At 44.5% G+C, this 27,606-nt stretch overlaps 1 protein-coding gene across 1 annotated transcript in view; it reads right to left on the bottom strand.

Moving 5' to 3' along the window:
* Positions 1–27,606, bottom strand: part of FRMPD1 (FERM and PDZ domain containing 1) — a 1,007,848-nt gene that overhangs the window by 139,043 nt on the left and 841,199 nt on the right. The window contains exon 13 of the mRNA XM_069205792.1: positions 15,666–15,848. Coding sequence (XP_069061893.1) covers positions 15,666–15,848 — 183 coding nt within the window. The remainder of the gene's footprint in view (positions 1–15,665; positions 15,849–27,606) is intronic.

The raw sequence follows: 27,606 nt of genomic DNA, 5'->3' as shown, positions 1-27,606 counted from the left end.
ATGTTACAGTGCTTACTATGATATATTTGTTGGTAAAATATTTGTGAAACAACTGATATAATCCATTCCTTTGTAATAATGGTTAGTAGGTACTGTTTTTTCAATTTAAATCATCATTCATCACACTAAACATTACCAAAAATCCTGTCAGTTGAAGAAATTCAGCTAACAACAGACAGGATAACCTAACCTTGTAAAGTACCACAAAGCATCAATTGCACGGTGTGATTGGTACGGTGTGTCTTGCCTAGGGGGACCAGATTTTCACAACCAAAAACCGGGACGGGCACAAACATAGAAATAGGACTATATGTTGACATACCATTCAGCGTTTTGTGTATATATATATATATATATATATATATATATATATATATATATATATATATATATTTATATAAATATATATATATATATATATATAATTGTAGTGTGGTCCAATTATGCCGATGTGCTATACTGGACACAATATCACGATAACTTTCCCTCGAAGTATAGCCTCCATAGTACATGATTCCAACATGCTGAGACTCATAATCAGCTTAGTACCTGCAACTTCTAAATTATATTTCAGTCTGTGCCATTTCCAGTTAGCGTTGTTTTCCCTTTAAGCTCTATGCAACTCCTAGCCTCCGCTCATTCACAAGCAACTATTGCATCTGTTTAAACTGATATCTTTATCCATTCTCGGGCCCCGTATCCACTGGACACAGTTCCAGGTTCAGGACCGCATCAGCCTCCAGGGAACATTAAATGACGATGTTTGTCAACAAGGCGCACTTGAAAGCAAGTCTTTCCGTGTCACATACACCGTGCAAGGATAAATATCCTAATGACACCTGCCTTGTTGACAAACATCGTCAACATTTTTTTTGTGTGGAAATATATATATGTAGATATATACAAGTATATATTTATATATATATATTTATATTTATTTATATCGCTGACTGACGTGTCGTTTAGTGAAATATGTGTATATATAATAACCACTCCCCAATTGCTGTCAGAAGCTCCAGGGTCTGACTGTTGATGCCCGAGGCCTAGCTTATGGGAGACCTTATTCACCCCTCATTAAATCCTGCTGTGCTGCTTGAATGATACGAGGCAGCACAACAGGTGACTCTGCAAATGTTAAGCTGCGTCTCTGGTATGATAAGAGGGCCGGAAGAAAAGTGAGCCTGCGCAACTCTGTGAATAATGTCCACGTTCATCCTACCCACTCTCAAAAACCGGGACTTGTCTTAGTTTTGACAAAAAGTGTCGGGACACCGGGACAGTCCTTAAAAAAAACGGACGTCTGGTTACCCTAGTCTTGCCTGAAGTTGTTCTCGCAGCTCCAGTGTGTGTCATGTTACTCACTCCTGCCCTATATGTGCTGTCCCTTGCTTTCCATAGCTACTGTGTCTCCATCTGCTACAATGATGGCATGCTGTGCCAAACTGTATCTGTGACACTGCCTATCTTTCACGCGCTCATTCCCAAGTGCCCCCCCCCACCCCCCGCAGAAGATTCAAGCTAAAGTGGGGCTGAGGGGCATATTTATACTTTTTGGTGCAAAGATGAGCACCTGCTTGCGCCAATCCTGAGCACCAGTCGGGCGCCATATTTATGGAATGGCACAAGCCGGTGCAAAGGGTGGGCTAGCGTAAAAAAAAAAATTACGTTAGCCGGGTGGGGCTGGCGGTATGGGAGAAGGGGTTTTGCACCAAAAAATGATGTTAGGCTGGTTAGGGGTAACAAAAGATGACTCTAACCAGCCTAGCATCATTTTCTGACGCACAACCATCCATACCACATGACTCCTGCCTTAGAAAAGACAGGAGTCATGCCCACCACCCCAATGGCAAGCGCAGGCAACCAGTGTCCCTTGGGCATGGCCATTGCACCTGGTGCCATGCAGAGGGTCCCAAGTTGGGCCCCTATGGCACATTAATTGAAAAAAAAAGTACTTACCTATACTTACCCTATTTACCTGGGATGGGGTCCCCCATCCTCTGGTGTCCCTCTGGTGTGAGTGGGGGTGTTCCTGCGGCTTGAGAAGGGCACCTGTGGACCCATTCCATGGTGTTTATCATGGAAACTGGTCCACAGGTCCCTTAACGCCTGGTCTGACCCAGGAGTTAAATAATGGTTCAAAGCAAGCTTTGTACCATTATTGAGCCCCTCCTCCCACCCGTGCGTCATTTTAGCACAGGGGAGAAATATGGGGCTATGGGGTTAGCACCATTTTTTAGATGGGAATGCCTACCTTGCATCTCATTGACGCAAGGTAGGTTCACACATCTAAAAAATGGTGCAAACTCCAATATTTTGACATTAGACGTGTCTAATATAAATATGGAGTTGGTTTTGCATCAAATTTGAATCAAACAAAATGACGCAAACTCAGCCCAAATGGGGTATAAATATGTACCTCCATCCCATCCTCCTCCCTCGAATAAAGTGAATGAGTATGTCCATTATAACCAGAGAAAAATGTTGCGTCAAATGGGGCAACGTTTGTCATATGGCTTGAGTGTGTCAATGCGTTTCCAAATATGACATTGCATTAGATAAAGTGCAGTGGGAGAATAAAACCCGTCTGTGCAAATTCAAGCTATAAGATCTCGAAGGTTGGAACACTGGATACTCAAAGGACGTGACCCGGAGAGAGCCCAGAAGTAATACCTGGGTGCATCAGAATGAGCACTTAATCAAATATAAGGGGGATAAGCCAATCAAACGAAAGACATCTCCCACAGCTGATGGTTTGGGGTCAAATTAGTGCTGTAAGGTAAGTGCTGATTTGTGCTTAACGTGGGGATCATTACACTATCGTCACCTCAGTAATGTAGAGGTTGTGAACCACATATTGCTGGTCTACCCACAGCTCATCTCCCCTGGATAAGGACTTCTGATGCTTATATAGGAGGGCTTTTGCTTCACAGCGAAAGCTAATGCACCTGCACTTTGGACTGCGAGTGCGATGGGTTTGAGCTGTTCCAAAGTGAAGGGAAGTGTTGAAAATGAGTATGCCACCATTTATTAAAAAGGGTGGTGCGTGCTTCAAAGCGATGCTTGTGTAAATGGGAGCATTCAGTTGTGGCTAGTCATGTTCTATTTTTCATACCATGCTTTTCTATTTGATATTTTGTTCTTTTTTGTACCTTTCTGTGTAGAGATTTAGAGGGGAGCAAAAACATTGATAAAATCCATGTAAAACTGCAGGTTGTCTTAAATTCTCCCACTGAAGAAATAACCTTTGTGAGGTGCCACAATGTAGCATTTGAGTATTCCATGTCACAACAACACACTAGGACAGGATAACACACTCCCGATGGCAACCACACAGCAAGGAGACAGGAACAAAAAGGTAAGTACGGGAAAGGCAACTAAATATCACAAGTCTATAAATATTTTGAAATCGTCCTCTGGGGACTCTTGTTTGCCAGAGATCAGATGATTCAGGTAGGGTGGTTCTCAAAAAGGAAGAAATGATTGGGATACAGGTCGGAGGGGCAGTGTACACTTTCGGCCCTCAAAGGAGTTAAAAATAAAGACTGAGAGCTCCTCAACCACAGTTTCCTTAGTCTGAATGCCATAAAGAATAGAGACAGTAATATTGTCCCTGTCCATTTCTGTAGTATAATGTACACGTCGAAGTGCTATTTGTAATTGTTTTCTCATTCTTTGGGAGTGCGTTGTACAGTGTTCCATGAATCTGTATAACATCAATACATTTTCCAGTACGTAGTAGGTTTGGCTGTTAAGTACAAGCTGAGTTTTTCAATGTGATAACACAGCAAGCACCCCTGCCACGATGCAGAACAGTTTTTAATTTAGTGACTATGTAATATGTCAAATGCTTAGGTTTAGAAACACTATTTTATAATACACCCACCCAAAAACAATTTCTTAAATCCACTGCCTCTTTCTACATGTGCTCATTACAATACAATCATGCCACTGTAAATCAGAAGAGCTATGAGGCATTGATTCAGGTCACAATGAAAACTCTAATCTGATTCACAATTTAAAAAAAAATATGACAATATATTGGGCCTGATTACAACTTTGGAGGAGGTGTTAATCCGTCCCAAAAGTGATGGTAAAGTGACGGATATACCACCAGCCGTATTACGAGTTCCATAGGATATAATGGACTCTTAATACGGCTGGTGGTATATCCGTCACCTTGCTGTCACTTTTGGGACGGATTAACACCTCCTCCAAAGTTGTAATCAGGCCCACAATGTTTTGTGTCTTCCCCCACTTTTCAGCCAGCAGTAGCCATTTCACTTACAAATTCAGACAGGTGAAGTTAAAGATTATTATATAAGGTATAAAAGAATAAAGTTTTACCAGCTGGACATCACAAGGATTTTGCAAGTCACAGAGGAGTTATGTTTCCACATGGAGGAATAAGGCAGAGTTCCTTTATAAGGTAATGGAACTCCAAATTGCAATATCCTCATAATGCACAACAGAAGGTACGTCATCTCTTCTAATACATGGTCACAACATCACCGTTCCTGCAAAATGCTCAAATCTTTGGTGTGTTGGTCTTTCATGGGAAAGGGATAGGTATTGTAACCATAAAGAATACATTCCGAATCTCTAGCGCAAAATTTGAATATTGGGTATAAAAAGATATTAGAAAACGCTGTAGCTCAGCATGTGTGGAAACATGCAGAGCAAGCCTATCTTTTCTATAATTACCTGAAGTCTGGAAAACTAAACATGTTGCCCTAAATATCTCATCTGGGCTTATCAATATTCATCAGGAGAGAACAGAAGAAAGAAAATTCCTGTTTCTTTTTTTTTTTTTTAAACTGTTTTCATTATGCTATGTAACCCGCCTTTTCCCTTATCTGCTGGGTCTGGCAGTAGGCACTGTCAGAACTCCACTGTAAAAAGTTACTGCAATTCAACAGGTACGTCATTTCTTTATTACAGGTAACTAGGTGTGTTGCAAGTTGCCTGTAATAAGGAAATTAGTGATGTTCTTTTATACAGAGATTGCAGGCTCCCATGTATGATAAGGCCATTCTGTCCAGCAGCATTCCATTGTGTGTACATTGTATGAGCCATATTGACACTCTAGTTCTGTGTTAGAAATGTGTGAGCTGGAAATAAATGTTAGTTTAAATACAGATGGCTGCCCTAATGTGTGAGTGTTAGACCTGATAGCCTTAAGGTGGTCTTCCCCTAACATTTTGCCGGCCTCCCTTCATTTTTCTGATCTAATTTTTGCTGGTGCTAAAGTGCTTGTGCTCTCTCCCCTAAACTTGGTAACACTGGCTCATATTCAACTGGCATATTTAACCTACATATACGTCCCTAGTAAAGTGCAGGACCCGTAAATTGAATGCTACAAGTAGGCCTGCAGCACTGATTGTGCCACCCACATAAGTAGCCCCTTAACCATTTCTCAGGTCTGCCACTGGAAGGCCTGTGTGTGTAGTTTCACTACCACTTTGACTTGGCATTTAAAGCTACCTGCCAAGGCTTAAATTACCCTTTTATTACATGTTTCACCCCTAAGGTTGGCCCTTTGTAACCCACAGATTAGGGTGCTATGTAACTAAAAGGCAGGACATGTACTTATACGTTTCACATGTCCTGGTAGTGAAAAACTCATTTTTCACTACAGTGAAGCCTGCTCCTCTCACAGGCCAGCACTGGAAAATCCCTTACATTCTTTTATGTGATGATTTCTGATCTGGGAGGAGTAGCCTTGTCATATTTGGTATAGTTGGAATGGTAGTGAGAAATCCTACTTACTGGTGAAGTTGGATTTTACATTACTATTTTAGAGATGCCACTTTTAGAAAGTAGGCATTTCTCTGCACTTACTGCGCTCTGTTCCGTATAGCCTGTCTCTAATCCACATCTGGTCTGTGCTGGTTGATAGCTCCCCTTGTGCATTCCACCCAGACAACCACAAACACAAGCCATGCAGCTGCATCTGCGTTCATCTGCATACTGATGGGTCTTCCTGGGCAGGAAGGGTGGAGGTGCTTTCACTTACACTTCAAAGGCCAGTGGCCTGCACTCATAGAAAGGACTGAAAATCTCCCACAGATCCCACAGACAGGACTGGGTTGAAAGGTAAATGGTGCACTTCAAAACCACTCTTTGACGTTTTCCTCCACTTCAAAGGCACATTTGGGAATAAATACTGGGTCTCTGACCCCTCCAAATCAGACACTTCTGGACCTACAACTGGACTCAGTCAGAGGGACTGCCGTGCTGGCTAAAGGACTCATCTGAACTGCTTTGTTGGAAGGACCACTGTCCTGCTTGTTGCTCTGCTGCCTGCTGGCCCCTAACTCTGCTGTAGGGACTCTGCTTTCCCCCACATGTCTCTCCAAGGGCTTGGACTGAATTTGCCTGCTGTTCTGAAGTTTCAGGGCCATCAAAGACTTCACCAAAAAGAAGAAAATCCAGTGCGTCGGAAAATCGTTGAAACGCTTGCAAAATTTAAGGCAACGCCAGCCGGATCGACCCAGCGCCTGTCTTGCAACTGAAGAATCTCCACATTGCCTGCCGGATCGATGCAGCACCTGTTGCCTCTTCACAACGAGTTTCCACGCATCGTCGCTAGATGTCAAAATATCCCCACATCGCAGTGAGGAATGAAGGCTGTGCTCCCGGGCATCTTGCCACGTGGAAAAAAACAACGCATCACCTCCGCCGTGCTGGAAAAACTCATGCATCACCTTAGTTTCTGATGCATCTCCTCCTCTGCGGCCCTCTGCGTCATTAGTTTTGATGCATCCTGTAGGAAAGTACCATCTTTCTTGGCATGTTACCCCCAATTTCTGCCGGCTTGTCAGTGTGTTTTTACTGTCTCATTGGGATCCTGCTAGTCAGATCTCATAGTTTGTGGCCCATATGTCAGTGTTTTTTTACTGTGATGTCAGTATGCTTGACTGTCTCACTGGAGTCCTGCTAACCCGAACTCCAGTGCTCATGCTCTCTCTGTTTCCAAATTTGTCACTATAGTCTAGTGACCACTTATTCCACTCGAAATCGGCATACTGGACCCCCCTTATAAGTCCCTAGTATATGGTACCTAGGTACCCAGGGCATTGGGGTTTCAGAAGATCCCTATGGGCTGCAGCATTTCTTTTGCCACCTTTAAGGAGCTCATACAAACACTTCTTCAGGACTGCCATTGCAGCCTGAGTGAAATAGTGCATGTGCTATTTCACAGCCATTCTCACTTCACCAGGTAACTTATAAGTCACCAATATGTCTAACCTTCAATTCCTGAAGGCTAGGTGCAAAGGTACTGTGTATTAGGGCACCCCTGCACTAGTAGAGGTGCCCCCACATTGTCCAGGACCAATTTCCCAGACTTTGTGAGTGCGGGGACACCATTATAAGCGTGCACTACATATATGTCAATACATATATGTAGCTTCACAATGGTAACCCCTAATATGGCCATGTGAGGTGTCTAAGATTGAGAAATTGTACCCCAATCCAATTCTGGCATGGGGGGCAAATTCCATGCAACCTGGGGGCTCCACCATGGACCCCCAGTACTGGCCAAACCACCTCTCTGAGATTTCCACTGCAGCCCCAGCTGCTGCCACCTCACAGATAGGTTTCTGCCCTCCTAGGGCTTGAGCAGCTCAATCTCAGGAAGGCAGAAAAATGCATTTCCTTGGTGTTACACCCTCTCCCTTTGGAAATAGATGTTACAGGCATGGGAAGGGATCCTCCCAGAGCCTCTGGAAATGCTATGAAGGGCACAGACGGTGCCTTCCTTGCCTAAGCCCGTCTACACCGGTTCAGGGACCCCCAGTCCCCGCTCTGGTGCGAAACTGGACAAAGGAAAGGGGAGTGACCACTCCCCTGTCCATCACCACCCCAGGGGTGGTGCCCAGAGCTCCTCCAGAGTGTCCCTGGTATTAGCCATCTTGGATCCCAAGGTGTTGGGATACTCTGGGAACCTCTGAGTGGCCAGTGCCAGCAGGTGACGTCAGAGACCCCTCCTGATAGGTGCTTACCTAGTTAGGTGACCAATCCTCCTCTCAGGGCTATTTATGGTCTCTCCTCTGAATTTTTCCTCAGATTCGGATTTGCAAGATTCCAGCAGGACTCCTCTGCAACCTCTGCTCCACCTTCTACCGTCAGATCAACTACAGAACTGCTCCAGGAACTCTACAACTGCAACAGTTTCCAAGTTGGCCACTGCAACTCTGTAACTCCCGCTTCTGCCAGCAACTGCAACAGTTCCCAGGTTGTGCATGCTCTGAGGACTGCCTGTCTTCATCCTGCACCAGAAGGACCGAAGGAATCTCCTGCGGAGTGACGGAGTCACTTCCCTTCTTCTGCAGGCACTTCTCTGCAGCGACAACCGGTACTCTGGGACTCCTGTCCTAGCAACGTGCGTGATCCCTGGAACACAGGTGGTGGACTGAAGTGATCCTGACTGTTTGAAGGTCCAGCTGTCCAAATTTGGTAGAGGCAAGGGCTTGCCTCCCCGAGCCAGACAGTACCCCTGGGCACACATGTTTTGCAGTTCCTAGGGCTTATGTGCACTTCTCCAAGAAATCATTTGTTCACAGTATAGCCCAGGTCCCCAGCACTTTATCCTGTGACGTTCAGCTCCCTGAGTTGTTCTCTGGCGGCGTGGGATCCCTTTGTGTAGTGCTGCGATTACCGCAATTTGCAACTCCTTTGTCCCCATGTCCTGGGACTCCTGTGGGTGCTGCCTGGTCTTCTCAGGGCTCTCTGAAGTGCTGAGAGCCCCCTCTGTCTCTTCAGTATGAGTTGAGACCCCCAGATCCCTCCTGGGCCCAGGTAGTGCCGTCTCCGGCCAACTGTGACATCGACATGGGTCATCTTTTGCACCAAGCAGGAATCCGCAGCTGTCTTCTTTGGTGCATTTCTGACTTTTTCTTCCAACCGGAGAATCCACTTTTGCACCTTCATCTGGGTTAGCAGGGGCTCCTGTTCTTCCTGGACTCTTCATCTGTTCTTGGACTTGGTCTCCTCTCTCCACAGGTCTTCAGATTCAGGAATCCATCATTGGTGTCTTGCAGTCTTGTTTGGTTTTTGCATAATTCTTTATTATGACTTCTAGTGTGTTCTGAGGAAACTTTCTGTACTTTACTCCTGTTTTCCTGGGCTCTTGGGTGGGGTAATTTACTTACCTTTGGTGTTTTCATACACTCCCAGCGCCCCTCTACACTCTACACTTACCTAGGTGGAGAACCGACTTTCGCATTCCACTATTTTAGTATATGTTTTTTGTTGCTCCTAGGCATATTCTAGCCTATAGTGATTTTCACTATTTGCATTATTTTATGACTGTGTACTTACCTGATTTTGGTTACTAGTGTATATTTTATTTGTATTACTTACATCCTAAGGGAGTATAGCCTCTAAGATATTTTTGGCCTTGTGTCACTAAAATAAAGTACCTTTATTTTTGGTAACACTGAGTATTGTCTTTTCTTGTTTGTTATTACTGTGTGACTACAGTGGTACTGCAAAAGTTTTGCATGTCTCCTAGTTCAGCCTTGGATGCTCTGCCTACATCTACCTCTAGACAGCTTGGCTTCTAGACACTGCCTACATTTCACTAAAAAAGGATAACTGGACCTGGTATAAGGTGTGGTACCTGTGGTACCAACTACAAACCAGGCCAGCCTCCTATGCATTCCAGGTACTGTGTGTTAAAATGATACAATCACTGATTCTTAAGGATTGAAACTCATCTAAACCCTTAAAAAGTGATATCTTGAATCGTGTATATTGGATTTTTTTCATTCAGATCAATATTATCTATTTTAATAAACTGGAGTGAAAAACCTTTTGGGGTGTTTTCACTGTGTTATTGAATGAGTTATTGCACAAATACTTTATATGCTGCCTTCTAAATTAAGCCTGCCTGCTCTGTGCCAAGGTACCAGAGGGAGAGCACAGGATAGGGTAGGCTGTGTTGTGGCTTACCCTGGATAGGATTGTGGTCCCTACTTAGACAGGATGCATACCTCTGCCAACTAGATACCCAATTTCTAACAGTGAGTAAGATACTTTTCTTACAATTTTAAAGCATGGTGCTCTCGGCTCACAACCACAGGTGCAAAACACATTTCCATTGTGCTTCTGTGTCTAATGACTATAATGTTGCTTTTAATGGACATGTTGAAAGCTGTTTATCTTTATGCTCTTGTGCTTGAGAGACTCAAAGTTTGTTTAATTTGGAAATTAATCCATATTCGCACCATTTCCAATTTCCATTTCGCCGAAACAGTATACAAACGTGAGCAAAGATGATGTTTGAAATTACAGAGTCTATCCTAAAGTAGTGTAGATTTGTGTGGCTCGTTGCTTCTGAGGTAACAGCACACCACAGTTACTTCTTCTGTGTGATGCTCTAAATAGGTTATAGTAACAAAAGTGTGTTATAGTAACCATGGTATGATACTATACGTGAAGACATAAGGAGTCTACAGGAGATAAGTTCTGTGGATGGACATCCTGAACACCGCCCAGCCTGACGACGCATCAAACCTGGAACAGGCCATCCAGAATTTCTCCAACTGGATCACCAAATGTACCAACAGAGTCACCACCATGAATCCAGCCAAAACCAGCAGATCCTCAAGACAAGCGAGCTTGTATACCCCAGAACTCAGAACCATCAAGTGCAACTGCAAATGACTAAAAAAGCAATGGTGCACCACCAAAGACCCCACTGACGGAACCACATTAAAATCAGCCCACAACAATACCACCAATGCATCAATGACATAAAAAGAGACGCCGTCACAGACTGCATTGAAACAAGTGCCAACCGCATTAAGGAAGTCTTCAATATCATTAGAGAGTTCTCCTGCACGTCAGCCACCGGGAACACTGTCCGCCCTTCTCAAGAACTTCGTGACACCCTGTCGGACTACTTCTACAACAAGATAGCCACCATTTGTAACAACTTCAATCCGCAACCCACTTACTTGGACTTCAGCAACCTTATCCCACCTACGGGCACCAGCTTTCATTTAACACATGGTACCCGCTCACCCCTCAGATTACCACAGCTATCATGCCCTCTATCCACGCTGGAGCACCCACAGACCACTGCCCCAACCTTTTTTTTAACCTCAGAATCAAAGAAATCAGAGCAGAACTCCCCAACATCCTCAACACTTCCATCACCACTGTTGCCTTCCCAGCAGATGGAAATACGCAGAAGTAAGACGTCTGTTGAAAAACTCTCTGCCGACCCCAGCAAACTAAAAAATTACTACCCATCTTGCTGCTTCCGTTCCCCACCAAAGTCCTCAAAAGGCAATCGACCACCAGCTCACCGAACACCTAAAAAAAACCAACCTGCTCAATGCCTCCCAAACTGGCTTCCCGGTCAACCATAGCACAAGACCACCCTGAGGACCGCCACCAACAACATGAGATCCATCCTTGACTGGGGTGAAACAGCAGCCATCATCCTCCCCGACTTCTCAGCAGCATTCAACACTGTATCCCACCACATTCTTATCAAAGGACTCAACTCTATCGGCCTCCAGGGGCGTGCCCCTAAATGGATCTCATCCTTCCTCACAGGATGAACTCAAAGAATCCACCTACCACCCTTCACCTCGGAAACCTAGAGCCTCATCTGAGTTGTACCCCAAGCATCGTCCCTAATACCAACCTACTCAACACCTACATGACACCCTTCACCCATTATCAGAACCCGCAGACTCAACATCATATCCTACACAAACGACTCTCACCTCATCCTCTTGCACACCGAGACCCCCCTGCCACTAGAACAAACTTCCACAAAGCCATGACCAGTGTCACTGACTGGATGAGGGCCAACAGCCTGAAGCTCAACAAGGACAAGATGGAAGTGCTGATCTTTGGGAAGAACACCTCCCCGTGCGACAACACCTGGTGGCCCACCGAGCACTGACCCTCACCCACACCAATAGAACACGCCCGCAACATCGGCATCATCCTTGACATAAAAACTAACCATGAAGTGCCAAATCAACGCAGTCCCCTCCTCCTGCTTTCACACCCTCTGCATGCTCCAAAAACTCTCCAGATGGATCCCAGTCAACAGCAGAAAGACTGTGACCCAAGCATTTGCCACACGCCAGCAAGACTATGGAGATGTGTTCTACATTGGTATTACCTCCCAAATCCTCAACATATTTCCAACCAGCGCAACACAGCAGCCAGACTCATCCTCAACCTTCCCAAATGGACCCACCTCACCCCACCACCCAGGAACCTCCATTGGCTCCGCGTTCAGAAGATATGCCAGTTCAAGAGATACTGACACACGCCTACAAGGCCCTACATGACCATACACTAGCATACATCAACCACTGCCTTAACTTCCACCAACCTGCCAGATGCCTGCACTCCACCTTCCTAGCCCTCGCACACACACATGCATTTGCCGAAGCTACAGCAGCGATTGTTTCTTCTCCTACCTCGCCGCCAAGGCCTGAAACCACCAACCCCTCCACCTATGAACATCATCCTCTGGTGGAATTCAGAAGAGGACTCAAGACCTGGATTTTCGATGGACACCAGCGAAACCTCAGCTCCCGGATACCCTCAAAGGTGAAGAGCAGCACTTTATAAATAATCATTGATTGATTGCTAGGACAGGAAAAGGGTGGCTAGTGAATTATCTCCTCAACAGTTGTCAAAAGATGTCTTGGAAGGTGTCTCCCACCAGAGAAGAGTTCGATAAATAGATCAATGAGCATGCCCCACCACGGAGACGAAAATGGATGACAAATATATGGACTGTCCTTTGGATGGGATGTGAAATGCAGGAGCCACAGCCCTCAAAGGGAACAGGGATACAGGATGTGTACAATGGAGCTGGAAACTCACTATAGAGCACCACAGTCCACTACTGCTTGACAGAGGGGAACAGAACCCATGGGTTCTAGTAAAATATATTCTTATGAGAACATTGCAACACATTTGCTCTGCGAGTATCATCCCAACTGGTCACTTCTATGTCAGAGGAATTACCTGAACTTGCAGAGAATCCTCTTATGGAAAATATATTAATGCTTGCTAAATCAGGCCATAAGGCTCAATTTAGAATTTGCGCAGTGGTATTTTCCTCCTTCTTTTATGAAAGATTTTCATCATGCTACCAACCTGCCTCAAATATTCTTTCTTCCAGGTGATAAAGATTTGTCCACTCAAAAGGCAGAATTTTGTATCAAAATAAACAAATTGGGAGACAAACCTTCAGTAGAACTTCTGCCAGAGGCCATATCAGGTAGTGAATATTTCCCCAACAAATGAGGGCACTGGAAATGTACTTTAAACTAGATGCACATTGTCAGTACCAACATATCTAGCCTCCCTAACATGCTAAAGGTTCTAGTATGGTTCCCCCGAATGACTGACACACTGTGCTTACCTTTATCTTAAAGATCCCCATACTTTCCATGCCTGTCTCTCACTGTGGCGATTCCACCAGACATGTTTGCAAAACAGCCACTCTACATGGGGAATCATCCTCCACGACTGATTTGGTAGAGTTAGTCCTATTGATTGGTGTGGCAAGTGGAGAATTTAAGGATTTTGCTGACACAGTATTTTCATTGATCAAATCAACACTAAATAGTATAATTTTACATTTGTGTCACGTTTTCTCTTACTGGTTTCCTCTGAATCAGGCACTGAGACCCATATTTATGGAATGTTAGCGTCGCCTTAGCATCACTTATTTTGATGTTAAAATGGGGCTAACTTAACTTCATATTTATATTTTGACGCTAGACCTGTCTAGGTCAAAATATTGGAGTTAGCGCCATTTCTAGGAAGCGCAAACCCACATTGCATCATTGAGATGCAAGGTAGGCATTACCTTCCTAAAAATAATGCTAGCACCTCAGCGCCATATTCAACACCTGATGCAGAACCGACGCACAACTAGGAGGCGGGCCTAAATAATGGCACTAAGCCCGATTAGCATTATTATTTAACGTCTGGTCAGACCAGACGTTAAAGTGCAGGTAGGCCCATTCTCATGGGAAAACCCTATGGAATGGGCACATAGATGCCCACCCCAACCCCCAGCATCACCACGACCCACACCACAGGGACACCATAGGAGGAGGAAGCCCATCCCAGGTAAATTGCAGGTAAGTGTACTTGTATGTGTGTGGTAAGTGTACGTGTATGTGTGTGGTGTGCCACTGGTGGCCCCTTACATGGGGCCACCTACCTGGCACTGAGTATGTTGGGCTTGCTCTGGGCACACTCGTCCACTGTGGTGGGCATAGGGGTAGTGGTAATGATTCCTGCCTATACGTAGACAGGAGTAGTTTTTTGGTTGTTTATGCATCAAAAAATGACGCTAGGCTGACTAGTGGCAGATATTTTGCTGCTAATCAGCCTACCGTCAGTTTTTACCCACTAGCACCATTTTCCCTAATGCCACCCATCATGGGCTAGCATATTTTTTTGAGACACTAGCCATTCTTTAGCGCCATTGTGCATCATTTTTTAAATATGGCGCTCGAATGACACATGGATAGCGTAAAGGAATGCCGTGAGCTCCTGTTAAATTAAATGACCCACAACTGCGCTAGCGCAGTTGTGCGCCGTTTTCATACATATGAGCCCTAATGTGCATGGTGAAACAGCAAAAACGTCTTCATTAGAAATACTTGAAATAATCTAAGACACTAGTAATTACTCTGGGCACATCCTATGGCATTGATTTTTGCCATTACTTAAAGGGGACTAAACATATGGAAATCAGTCTTGGTTCTGATTCAAAAGGGACAGTTCAAAATAAACTACTAGCACACATCTCTTTTAATTAGGTCCACAATCAGCCGCAGAACATTTTCAGTGTTTTTCTTCCCTAAAAATTAAAGTACTGGTTGAATCCCCATGGCACAGCAAGCAAGAGTGGACAAATCCCTGTTCAGCCGGTAACAAGATTTATCAGCTAAATTGGGATTACAGGTTTTGCAAGAGTAACACAACCCTGTTTGTTTTCACATGGACATAAATCCAGGTAAAATAAGTTAAAATGTACACTGGCAAAAAGGCTCAGTATTCCAGAAAAATCTGGGGAAATCTGCATTGAAGCACTAATTTCCAAGGTAACTCCATTTTTTCTGGCCAAAACTCAAAATACCAATCTATTGCGGCACATCGGATTTAACAATGCCAGTGGTCCTGATGATAGTTCTGTTGTGGGAATACAGCATTGGTATTTGTGAGTAGCCTATAGCAAGGAGCTCAGTTTCCTTGACAGGGCAGCGTCAGAGTGCAATAAAGAAATGCGTTGGCAGAATCTCAGGTAGTGACAGTAGTGTAGAATTGGTGATGAACATCATCACCTGCAGACAGTTTTGGATACAATCTGTGTGGAGCAAAGGGAGGGCTTTTGCACTCATCAGTTGACAGGGGTTGCATAAAACATCCCAGGATCCCTTTGCCACGTGGCTATAAGAGAGCACATGCTGCCAGCCTAACATGCTCAGAACTCCTCGGGTACGCTCATAGTGCACAGTACAAATGATAAACCGTGATGGTGTTTCAACAATTTTACCTCAAAAGCAGATGAGTTACCTAATACATAGCTTCGTAAGAAAGATTTGGAGAAGGGGGGACTATCCATCACACATCAACTTTCCATGACAGTTTTTGAGAAGTACCTTGACATCCTGGAGGTAAACTTTCATAGAGCTCACTTTTTCTGACTCAGGGGTGAGCTCTATTCTGGTGATGCTTGCAAATTCCGCCAGCGTTGACATGATATTGAGTTTGTTGTTAACAATCTGACTAATTCCATACTTGGCTCCAACCAACAAGCTGACATGTGACTCCCGGTCCTGTAGCTGTTTAAGACACAAAAAATGGATGAGATGGCAACAAAAAGGTAATGCATTATTGATAAAATGACTGTGAATGGGAGCATTCATTGAATAGACTTCGATTAGTTCTCTATCGGGACTTATTTCTACGAGAATTTGTATTCAAGAAACAGTGTGATTCTCTACTTTCATGCAAGCATTTGAAACCCAGCCTCATATACAAGAAATATGAGGATAGCCTATAATTAGTCTCATCTCACCACCCGTTTACCCATATGAACCGTGCTGATGCCATCATGTAGATTTCAGCTTATCTGAACACATACTCTTGATCCAGAGCGCTCTGAAGTTGCAGTAAGACATCATGCTAATGTATTTAGCGAACTTAATCAAATGTAAATATAAGATTTAATGTGATGTGTTTGGAACCCAAGTAGTTATGTTTTGTTATGGTGCATTACATTATGCTATGTCATATTATTAGCATCTCTATACTATAGAGCACTTCTGAATGGCGTCTTCACATTTTCAGTCTTTGGACAAAATTTATGGATGATGCTAGAATTTATTTTTGAATTATCGTGATGGCATAGTGAGGCCAGAAAAGACTGGTCTGTTCTACATATTGCTTCGTGTTGGTTCATAATTGTTTATGGGAAGTGTGAAGAACATGTACCCAATCATGCACAAGATCGCTGTGGCGAATAGTGAACATGAGCAGATGTTCCGCAGGACTTTGCTGTTTTCCCACAAGAGCGACTGCTCCTCTTTTGTCTTGTGTGGAGATTTATGGCTGATGGGTAGAATTGTTTATAACTTATGTAACTCCTGGGTCGTGCTAGATCTGTGTGGGTATGGCATGGCTTTATAGCATGCTATGCTACCTTTGTGAAGTATAGTTGTTTGAATTTCGGGGTGTGCTGTTGCGGAAGCAACCCTTAGCCAACTATCCGGTTCCGCGCTGGAAGTGTTAGAGAGGTGTATTGCCGCTTAAAATATTTACTTGGCTTAGTGACGGATGGTTGTGAAGGAAGGGGAAAATGCTCTTGAGGCCTAGTGCGTCACTATCTATATTACTTTGGTACCTATGTGTGCATAAAAGTGCAAAAAGTATGGGTGGGGGAAAAGGAAAATTTGTTTTGAGAATTACATGCAGGGCCACTTTGTGGTACTTAAAGCAGTACTACAGTACTGCTACTTGGTAACTACAAAATGTAGTTCACCAACCTATGAATGTAAATTTACACCTCCACCTCTCCTATCTTTTCTATGGTGAGAACCTTGCACATGTACGTTTGTTACTTAGTAGAAAATGTGAGAGGAACCAGGGAGAGTAGCTGGAAGAGAGGCACACTTATGAGTAATAGGGAGTGGTTTAGCAAGGTCTAAGGAGGTGTTTAGGGAGAGTAAGTGAGGGGTTTAGGAGGGATCAAGCATCCAACCACAAAAGAGTATGCCCATTCCTAATCACAAACTGTTTTCTAATTGTAAAGTTACTTCAGCCAAAAAGGGCCCAAAACAGTAGTAAATGGTCAGGTGCGGAGTAAGTCCAGCACTACAACTCGCCAACCACTGGTACAGCAACACCCTCTACTAGAAGGTTATTGAGGCAAGGACTTAAAATAAAACCGCACAGGAAATAAGATTAATTTCAAATATTTTTTAAACTAGTTTAAAATACAAATAAATGTAATTGAATGTTAAAATACATTCTAAATATAAAATATATTTATACTTTTATTATAAAATATCTTAAGAAGCTTTTTTTGAATTAACACTAATTTGCATTAAAATGTAATTACATTACTTTTAATTAATTTAATAGATCACTTTTATTCATTGTGAGAAAACAGGGCTCATTGCAGGGGCCCCCTAACTTTTTTGGCCCCATTTTTCACTTTTTGCTGGTGTTTTCCTGACTCTGATGGTGCCCTGGGTACTGCTAACCAGTCCGAGGGCCTGTGCTCTGTGTAAAATCAGAATGCAAATTAGGCTAATTATAATTGGCTATGTCAACCTACCTATAAGTCCCTAGTATATGGTAGGGCATGTAGGTTTAGGGACCCCAGCATAGGTAGTGCACCCATAGGTGCATTGCTGAGGTGCTCAGTGCCATTTTAAAGGCAGGCCTGCCTTGCTGGCTGCTTCTAAATTGAAGTTATATGCAACTTCCAGGCTGCCTTGATGAGGTGTGAAGTGGCCTGGGCTGAGCACAAAGAGCTGTGCCTGCGGAAGAACTACCCTGTAGATGGAGAAGCAGGAAGGGGGGCTGCCAAACTGATCTTCAAAGGAAGGGAAGCACATTTGGAATAGCCTAGCACCTCCCTCACATCCTGCAACCCCAGACAATCAGGTGCCCCCTTGATAAGATTAGGAGAGCGCAGGAGAGGGGAGTGTTTAAGATTTTTAGCCACACCAGTAGGTGGGCTCAGCCAGATGTAACCTCCAAAAATCAGTTTCAGCCACAATGGATTTTTGAGGAATGTTGCTCCCTGGGATTAATTGTTGCCTCACTTCCCAGGAAGTGGTCATGACTGGGTGAAGGACCCTGCATCTGATTGGAGAACCAGGACCTCCCTGTTTTTCACCCAGGAGCAAGGATAAATATGGCAGAGCTGCACCCACACCTCAGTTCCCCACCAGATCCCAACAACGAAGAACGTCAGAAGAAGAAGGACTGCCCTTATGGACCCCTGACCTGCACCTGGACACTGCACTCTGAAGGACTGCACCAGCTGCACACTTGGGTTCCCCGCCAGGAACCACTCAGAGCTTCTGGAACCTTGAAAGACCTTCTGGAAGTAGAGCCAGAAGTTTGGAGAAGCTTGGAGAACTTTTTGAAAAAAGCTCCATAAAGGGACTGAGCCGCCACGGCAACTCTAGCCGGCTTGCCTCAATCGCGACCCGGCCTGACTTGTGGGTTCGTCCCGGTGAAGAAAATCTCCAAAAAAGTGAGTAAGTCCAAATGTAGAAAGTTGACCGGGACCTCCCAGGCAGTGTATCCGAAGAGTGCTCCAGGGACGTCGGGTCAAGATTCAGGTTTGGCCCAGTCAAAGGATTTTCACCTCAAAAAATCATCCAAGCCCTAACGTAGAAATCTTCACAGAGGGGTCCTGCGATGCATATCCGAGGAAGGGCTCCAAGAGGTCGGATCAGACTGGCGACGTTGTCCCGCTGAAGAAAATCTTCAAGAAAACGACTAAGTCCAAAGGTAAACTTTTGACCGAGGCCTTCCACTTGCTGTAGCTTAGCAGTGCTCCATTGACGCTCTTTCACTGCTCACCGCGCCTCCCCGGCCTGACTATCTAAGGTCTTGTCTCTACGGCTTATCAAGGCCTCCCATACCACTCTTTACCTACGTGCTCAATTACCTATTCACCCTGCTGCTGCTCAGGCAGCCTTACCACTCTGAATTTCCTCAATTTATAAAGATCTTTATCACTTATTCCAGTCCACAGATTTAATGAACATTGATTACTCAGGCCGGACGGCCCAGCCTTGATGAAGTCACTTGTGTGACGAAACACGTGTTGGCTGTTTATCTATGACGATTATCATGCTCTACAACACCTACGGATAAAGGCACTTTCTACTAACAAGACTCTGGACGTTTTCTTCAACCTCAAACTTTCGCTTACCTTCAACATACCATCAGGGTTTCTCATCCCTGCAACACTATTGGACACTACATTCTGTGTGCTCTGGCCAATTTTTTTCTCTAGGCTTGGTTGTGGGTATTCTGTTACTCACTTTTGTGCCTGCTGGGTAGTAGGGCACTCGGCCTGATTGCACCAGACATTGTTCTTCCATATATATTCGCTAAAAACTACTGTGTTACTACCTAGAAGTGCGGCTTCCGTCACCCTTACTACCCTTGTGTCTCTTTCACTTCCAGTGCTCCATTGTGGTTGGACTTAAACTTTGACTTTGCCCCAGTCGTGGTGCGACCAGATGACCAGATTGGCGCTTTTCATTTCTATGCGCTAGAAAACAGTAATTCTTTAAAAATTCATATCTGCGGTTCCTCTTATCCGATTTTAAATGTTTTGGTGTCATTTTAAAGATAAAAATGTAGTCAATTTTTATAAATTGGTGTTGGATTTTTATTGTGTTTTGTGTATTCCGTATTTACTGTTTTGTGATTTTTAAATGCTATACACATTAGGATTGAGATGGGTTTAATTTATTGAGACCTAACTGGACCTAAGTGGAGGTTAGTGGCCTATTGCTATGTGTAGGTACTTACTGCCCTTATCAATAATCCGTTTTCCAACATTCATAACTTTTAATTACTATCAATAAAAAATATAATTACTTTACTATAGGCAGGAGTTTTTTAAATTTACATTTCAGAAAAATAATGTTCATATATAATATAATATCAGGGGTGTGAATTCCTTTAGCCTCATGCCCAAGACATATTGTTTGGGGTCAAGGACAACAAGTTCCATTTTTAGTTTGCCCTTTGGACGAGTAGGCCCAACACCTTGCAGCACCACCCTTTGGACGAAAGTTTACAGTTCCCAATACGGATCAGGGAAGAGCATTCTCTGCAGTTAAGGTAGCATTTGTGTCCATATGTTAATGCTGTTGGAACTTGTATTTATGGTTCATTAATGAAAAGCCTTTATTATTAGGGTGAGCACTCTAAGAAAATGTCCTAAGCTCTGACTGCACTTGACAGTGGTTTAACAATTAGAGGCTATGCATAATACTTCCAGAATGCTCTCTGGGTAGATGAAAATATTTGCATAAGCTTGAAAGCAAGAACGATTCTTTGCTTTCAAAATGAAATGCTGATTAAAAATGAACCTAGGGAAAAACATGTTATGCTGAACTGCTGTAAAATTTTAGGTACCATTGCTTTGAACCATCATTTGGTAAAATGTGTTGATGCATGCTAGTATTTCCCCAAATAATTTTAATGGAAAAATCAGTGTAACCAGTTTCAACAAGTTTATGGGAAACATGAAAATAAACAGTATTGGCAAAGCCAATTTGTCTGACATTGGTGGTCAGCTTTTTAGTTTTGTCAATGTGTGTCTTGTTTTGACATGGTTTTTGTAAAACATTATTGTTGTGGGAGTTGCTGGGCCCCCACCATCTTAACAAACATTGTCAAAAAGCAAAAATGTTTTTTGATTTCCAGAAGCACACATTGCCGTAGAAGTTCCTGGATCTGAATAAAATTACATTATGTGCCAATATGTTCCTTGGGAGAGAGGAGAATGATATCACTCACAGTGAAGCCAATTGAAAAATATACATAGAGAGAGATAGAATTTTAATAAAAACAAAAGGTCTTGGAGAACCAATTAGATGCCCAATTCTTAAGGAAAATCAAAAAGTGCACCCATGGTATATATCCTTGCATTAATGCAGATTTACAACTTTCATGAATTCACAAGAATTTCCCGAAATAGGCTACGATATCGTACTCTTAGAAAATATATGTGAACTACATTTTATCACGCGCAAATACCATGTGTAGATTTGCTCATTTGAAAATCTATTTAGAGTTTACAGGTTCACTTTCCCTCCAACCACTTTTTCTCAACCCTGGAAGAAGTTTTACTTCTGCCCACTTCGGGAGTCAATTCCCAACCTTTCTCATTATGGGAAAAGATTAGAGACGAGCTAGTGAAAACCTGTAAAACATGCAAGTTAGTAGGTTTTGTACAGACTCAAAAGGGCATTCCAACGTGGAACTATTGCTTACCTCTATCTCCTGCCCCAGTATGTAGATCTGCTGAAAGGTGCAAAATGAGGGAATTGCTTGTATTCAACCCCTACAGTATGAGCCTTGGCATAATCAGAGAGGCTATATCCAAGCTCTTATATATTGAGATTTTTGCCATAATTTGTTGCCGCACTACATCAGGCTCTTTATACAATTGTTTGCGATTTCAAATTTCCTATCTTGTGAGCATTTGTTGAGCTTATACTTATCTCTGGTAGGTCTATTGCTCCTCTACATATTCTTATCCAGTGAGTAAAGCATGCAGGTGGGTGGGTGAGATAATTGCCCATTTTAACAGCTCTGCAGGGTCACATCCTATGTCCCTGCCTCCCAGGGACCATGGAATATCCATTGGGTGTGGCCCCAAAAATATTAGATGACCATTTCTCCAGCCTAGCCGTGCTTGCTAGAACCATGCTACAATCTACATTGAAAGAGACACAGAAGATTCACCATATTAGTTCACAAGACGACTTTATGTGAAAATCGGAGGCTCCTATTATGCTGTCTTATTGCCATTTATTACAATAGCAGACAGTTATTACAAAGGAAAACCTAGAACTGGTTAGAAAAATAAAGACATACTCAGCAGGCTTAGTTGCTGGACTACCAATGTTGGTAACGCAGATGTATAAAAAGTTCTCTAAATATAGACCCCTCACAGTCTTGCACTTTTTCTTTCTTACTGCTGGCAGCCTGTTAAGTTAAACTCTACTTTCCAAGTATTTGCAGTATGTGTGAAATTACTTTGTGACTTGGTGTTTGTATTGTTATGTGTTTCGGAACAAAGTACATGATTTTCATTTGTAATTACTGTGTTCTTGGCACAGGAAACTCTCCACTTGGAAGTAGATACAGTTTACACCAAGGTTGCTTAATTTGCTCAAGTGTGTCTTACTTGTTTACCCAACTCACAGTTTACATGGTGTTTGCTTTTCAGGACATTATTATCTTTAGGATGGCCCACAGGACACATGATGCTCTGTGTTCAGAGTCTGGTCCCTCAGGAGCCACAGTAATTAGACATGAGCACTCACCTGTTAATTTAGTGCATGTCTGGAATGTATGCCCTCATGTGCTGAGGCATGACAGATGGTGTGTTTTTGGATACCTCAAAGTGTATAGCAAGCAGGCAACTTTTTCCCTTTCAGAAGCGTGCACAGCCGCCATCCAAACAGAGCAAAACAAGCCCAAGTTCTGAAGTTAAGATTTTGTACCTGTAAGGAAATGCCTCTCTTTGCATGTTCACTCCACATTTATAGAGCGTTCCTGCTGTTTTTTTGACTCAGAGAGTGCACTGAGGCCTGCTAACCAGACCTCAGTGCCAGTGTTCTGACCCTATACCCATGTCAAATTGGATACACCCAATTGGCAAGGACTAACTTATGTATAGGTGCCTATTATATGGTACCCAGAGTACCCAGAGCATAAAAGGCATAGTGTCCACTGAATGCTAGAGCACTGTTTGTGCTGTCCTGTATGTGACCAAGTACATAATGGCTCCCAGCCTGACACTTCTGACTGAAATTACAGTGTTTTCACTGCCAATCCGACTTTGCCATTCACCCCAGTGGCAAAGCCACCCTATCCCTTAACAATATCTATGTCTCCCCAAAGGTAGGTCTAAAGAGCCCTGTGGCAGGGAGCTGTGTTTTTTATTAAGTAAGACATATACTTTAAATATGTTTTAACAGCAGCACTTCCAAATTATTGCTTTGCTGTGGATAAAGTTAGTAGCACCATTGGCTAACACAGGGTTACCGGTTTGCAACCCAACTCGGCTAACTCCTGAATGGGACTACCTAACTGGGTCATGTAAGGTATCAAGTTAATCATAGCAGTAAACCCGACCTGATGCCCAGGTCGAATTCAATACCACAATTAAAGTTTAGCAACTTTTTAAAAGTTGCCACTCTGTGCTCCAGCTAGTCTAGCAGCCTCACAAAGGCCCTGGCCCACACAGAGCTTTATGACCGCCTGGGTAATCATGTGAATAGCTCCGCAGCACAGGCACAAAGGCAGTTTCCACAGATTGAGGTGTCACCTCATCTCCAGGAATGGCCACTCAGGGTGTTAGCCCAAAAGGCGAGCTTCAATGGTGAACCCACCTTTCTGAGGGAAGTAGAGCCAACACTCCTGAGCAGGAGGCCTTTTGTTCCAGCAGAGAAAGTTGAGACAGGATCAGGGAGTGAACACTCGCCCCCAAACTAGTTCTACCGTGGGTGAGAGCCCTCTGGTAGCCCACCTGGATGGGCTACCAATATCTTTACAGCCAAGCAAGAAAGGGTCGTGCCATCTTGAAAGGGGCAAGAATGTGGCACTCTGGGATAGTCAGTTGCCACATATCACAGGTGCTTTGGTACGAGGGGGCCAAGTCGTCCCTTGGCTTATGACTGTGTGCTCCCCTCTGGGAACTTTCCTGTGATAAAAATGGCACCCTTGGTGCTCCGACCCTGAAATAATGCTGGAATCGGAGTGAGGAGCAAAGAAGGTCTGCCCTTGTACCCGCACAAAGGGATAGTGCACTGTCAGAAGGACAGCACCTGCTGCACTTTGGGCTATCAAAGATTGGACTGTGCCTGCACCTCCTGGCTCAGGAAAAAACTGATTCCCAACCCCAACTTACGGCAGTGACTCCAAGAATCAGTTGGATGATCTCCCCAAACCAGCTACAGGGACACAAGTGAGGAAGTATCCCAAACTGACAAGTTGGTATCTACTGTAGGAGGCTGGACTGGCTTGTAGTGAGTACCAAGGGGTACTTGCACCTTGCACCAGGCCCAGTTATCCCTTATTAGTGTATAGGGTGTCTAGCAGCTTAGGCTGATAGATAATGGTAGCTTAGCAGAGCAGCTTAGGCTGAACTAGGAGACGTGTGAAGCTACTACAGTACCACTTAGTGTCATATGCACAATATCATAAGAAAACACAATACACAGTTATACTAAAAATAAAGGTACTTTATTTTTATGACAATATGCCAAAGTATCTTAGAGTGTACCCTCAGTGAGAGGATAGGAAATATACACAAGATATATATACACAATAGCAAAAATATGCAGTATAGTCTTAGAAAACAGTGCAAACAATGTATAGTTACAATAGGATGCAATGGGGAAACATAGGGATAGGGGCAGAACAAACCATATACTCCAAAAGTGGAACGCGAACCACGAATGGACCCCAAACCTATGTGACCTTGTAGCGGGTCGCTGGGACTATTAGAAAATAGTGAGAGTTAGAAAAATAACCCTCCCCAAGACCCTGAAAAGTGAGTGCAAATTGCACTAAAGTTCCCCTAAGGACAAAGAAGTCGTGTTAGAGGAATAATGCAGGAAAGACACAAACCAGCAATGCAACAACTGTGGATTTCCAATTTAGGGTACCTGTGGAACAAGGGGACCAAGTCAAAAAGTCACAAGCAAGTCGGAGATGGGCAGATGCCCAGGAAATGCCAGCTGCGGGTGCAAAGAAGCTTCTACTGGACAGAAGAAGCTGAGGTTTCTGCAGGAACGAAAAGGGCTAGAGACTTCCCCTTTGGTGGACGGATCCCTCTCGCCGTGGAGAGTCGTGCAGAAGTGTTTTCCCGCCGAAAGAACGCCAACAAGCCTTGCTAGCTGCAAATTGTGCGGTTAGCGTTTTTGGACGCTGCTGAGGCCCAGGAGGGACCAGGAGGTCGCAAATTGGACCAGCAGAGAGAGGGGACGTCGAGCAAGACAAGGAGCCCTCTCTGAAGCAGGTAGCACCCGGAAAAGTGCCAGAAACAGGCACTACGAGGATGCGTGAAACAGTGCTCGCCGAAGTTGCACAAAGGAGTCCCACGTCGCCGGAGACCAACTTAGAAAGTCGTGCAATGCAGGTTAGAGTGCCGTGGACCCAGGCTTGGCTGTGCACAAAGGATTTCCGCCGGAAGTGCACAGGGGCCGGAGTAGCTGCAAGTCGCGGTTCCCAGCAATGCAGCCCAGCGAGGTGAGGCAAGGATTTACCTCCACCAAACTTGGGCTGAAGAGTCACTGGACTGTGGGGGTCACTTGGACAGAGTCGCTGGATTCGAGGGACCTCACTCGTCGTGCTGAGAGGAGACCCAAGGGACCGGTAATGCAGCTTTTTGGTGCCTGCGGTTGCAGGGGGAAGATTCCGTCGACCCACGGGAGATTTCTTCGGAGCTTCTGGTGCAGAGAGGAGGCAGACTACCCCCACAGCATGCACAAGCAGGAAAACAGTCGAGAAGGCGGCAGGATCAGCGTTACAGAGTTGCAGTAGTCGTCTTTGCTACTATGTTGCAGGTTTGCAGGCTTCCAGCGCGGTCAGCAGTCGATTCCTTATCAGAAGGTGAAGAGAGAGATGCAGAGGAACTCGGATGAGCTCTTGCATTCGTTATCTAAAGTTTCCCCAGAGACAGAGACCCTAAATAGCCAGAAAAGAGGGTTTGGCTACCTAGGAGAGAGGATAGGCTAGCAACACCTGAAGGAGCCTATCACAAGGAGTCTCTGACGTCACCTGGTGGCACTAGCCACTCAGAGCAGTCCAGTGTGCCAGCAGCACCTCTGTTTCCAAGATGGCAGAGGTCTGGAGCACACTGGAGGAGCTCTGGACACCTCCCAGGGGAGGTGCAGGTCAGGGGAGTGGTCACTCCCCTTTCCTTTGTCCAGTTTCGCGCCAGAGCAGGGCTAAGGGGTCCCCTGAACCGGTGTAGACTGGCTTATGCAGAATTGGGCACATCTGTGCCCAACAAAGCATTTCCAGAGGCTGGGGAGGCTACTCCTCCCCTGCCTTCACACCATTTTCCAAAGGGAGAGGGTGTAACACCCTATCTCAGAGGAAGTTCTTTGTTCTGCCATCCTGGGCCAGGCCCGGCTGGACCCCAGGAGGGCAGATGCCTGTCTGAGGGGTTGGCAGCAGCAGCAGCTGCAGTGAAACCCCAGGAAGGGCAGTTTGGCAGTACCAGAGTCTGTGCTACAGACCACTGGGATCATGGGATTGTGCCAACTATGCCAGGATGGCATAGAGGGGGCAATTCCATGATCATAGACATGTTACATGGCCATATTCGGAGTTACCATTGTGAAGCTACAAATAGGTAGTGACCTATATGTAGTGCACGCGTGTAATGGTGTCCCCGCACTCACAAAGTTCAGGGAATTGGCTCTGAACAATGTGGGGGCACCTTGGCTAGTGCCAGGGTGCCCTCACACTAAGTAACTTTGCACCTAACCTTTACCAGGTAAAGGTTAGACATATAGGTGACTTATAAGTTACTTAAGTGCAGTGTAAAATGGCTGTGAAATAACGTGGACGTTATTTCACTCAGGCTGCAGTGGCAGGCCTGTGTAAGAATTGTCAGAGCTCCCTATGGGTGGCAAAAGAAATGCTGCAGCCCATAGGGATCTCCTGGAACCCCAATACCCTGGGTACCTCAGTACCATATACTAGGGAATTATAAGGGTGTTCCAGTAAGCCAATGTAAATTGGTAAAAATGGTCACTAGCCTGTTAGTGACAATTTGGAAAGAAATGAGAGAGCATAACCACTGAGGTTCTGATTAGCAGAGCCTCAGTGAGACAGTTAGTCACTACACAGGTAACACATTCAGGCACACTTATGAGCACTGGGGCCCTGGGTTACCAGGGTCCCAGTGACACATACAACTAAAACAACATATATACAGTGAAAAATGGGGGTAACATGCCAGGCAAGATGGTACTTTCCTACATCTACTGCAGAAGTGTGGCCACTACTAGTCACCGGGCACCCAAGAGGACAAATCTGAGATAGCCAAAGGTTGCACCTGAGTCTGCCTGACCAGAGAGTGCTATCCAAGTCCGGATTTGTCCCACCCAAGGGACATTAGCCCTCACCTTAGGATTTCACCCTAACCGCGGTGCAGACTGACCAAACTGGGGTGGCATGGTGAGCAAAAGAACAATGGATTAAACCCAGATCTGTGACTGGGGTTGAGTGTTTGCATTGTTCAGCACTCCGTCCATCATCCTTTTGTGTTACCAGACTGACCAATAGCCCTCTACTGCAACGTATAGGACT

The sequence above is a fragment of the Pleurodeles waltl genome, chromosome 1_2 (genome assembly GCF_031143425.1).
Source record: "Pleurodeles waltl isolate 20211129_DDA chromosome 1_2, aPleWal1.hap1.20221129, whole genome shotgun sequence".
Lineage (NCBI taxonomy): Eukaryota > Metazoa > Chordata > Amphibia > Caudata > Salamandridae > Pleurodeles > Pleurodeles waltl.
This window is presented reverse-complemented; position numbering and strand designations above follow the sequence as displayed.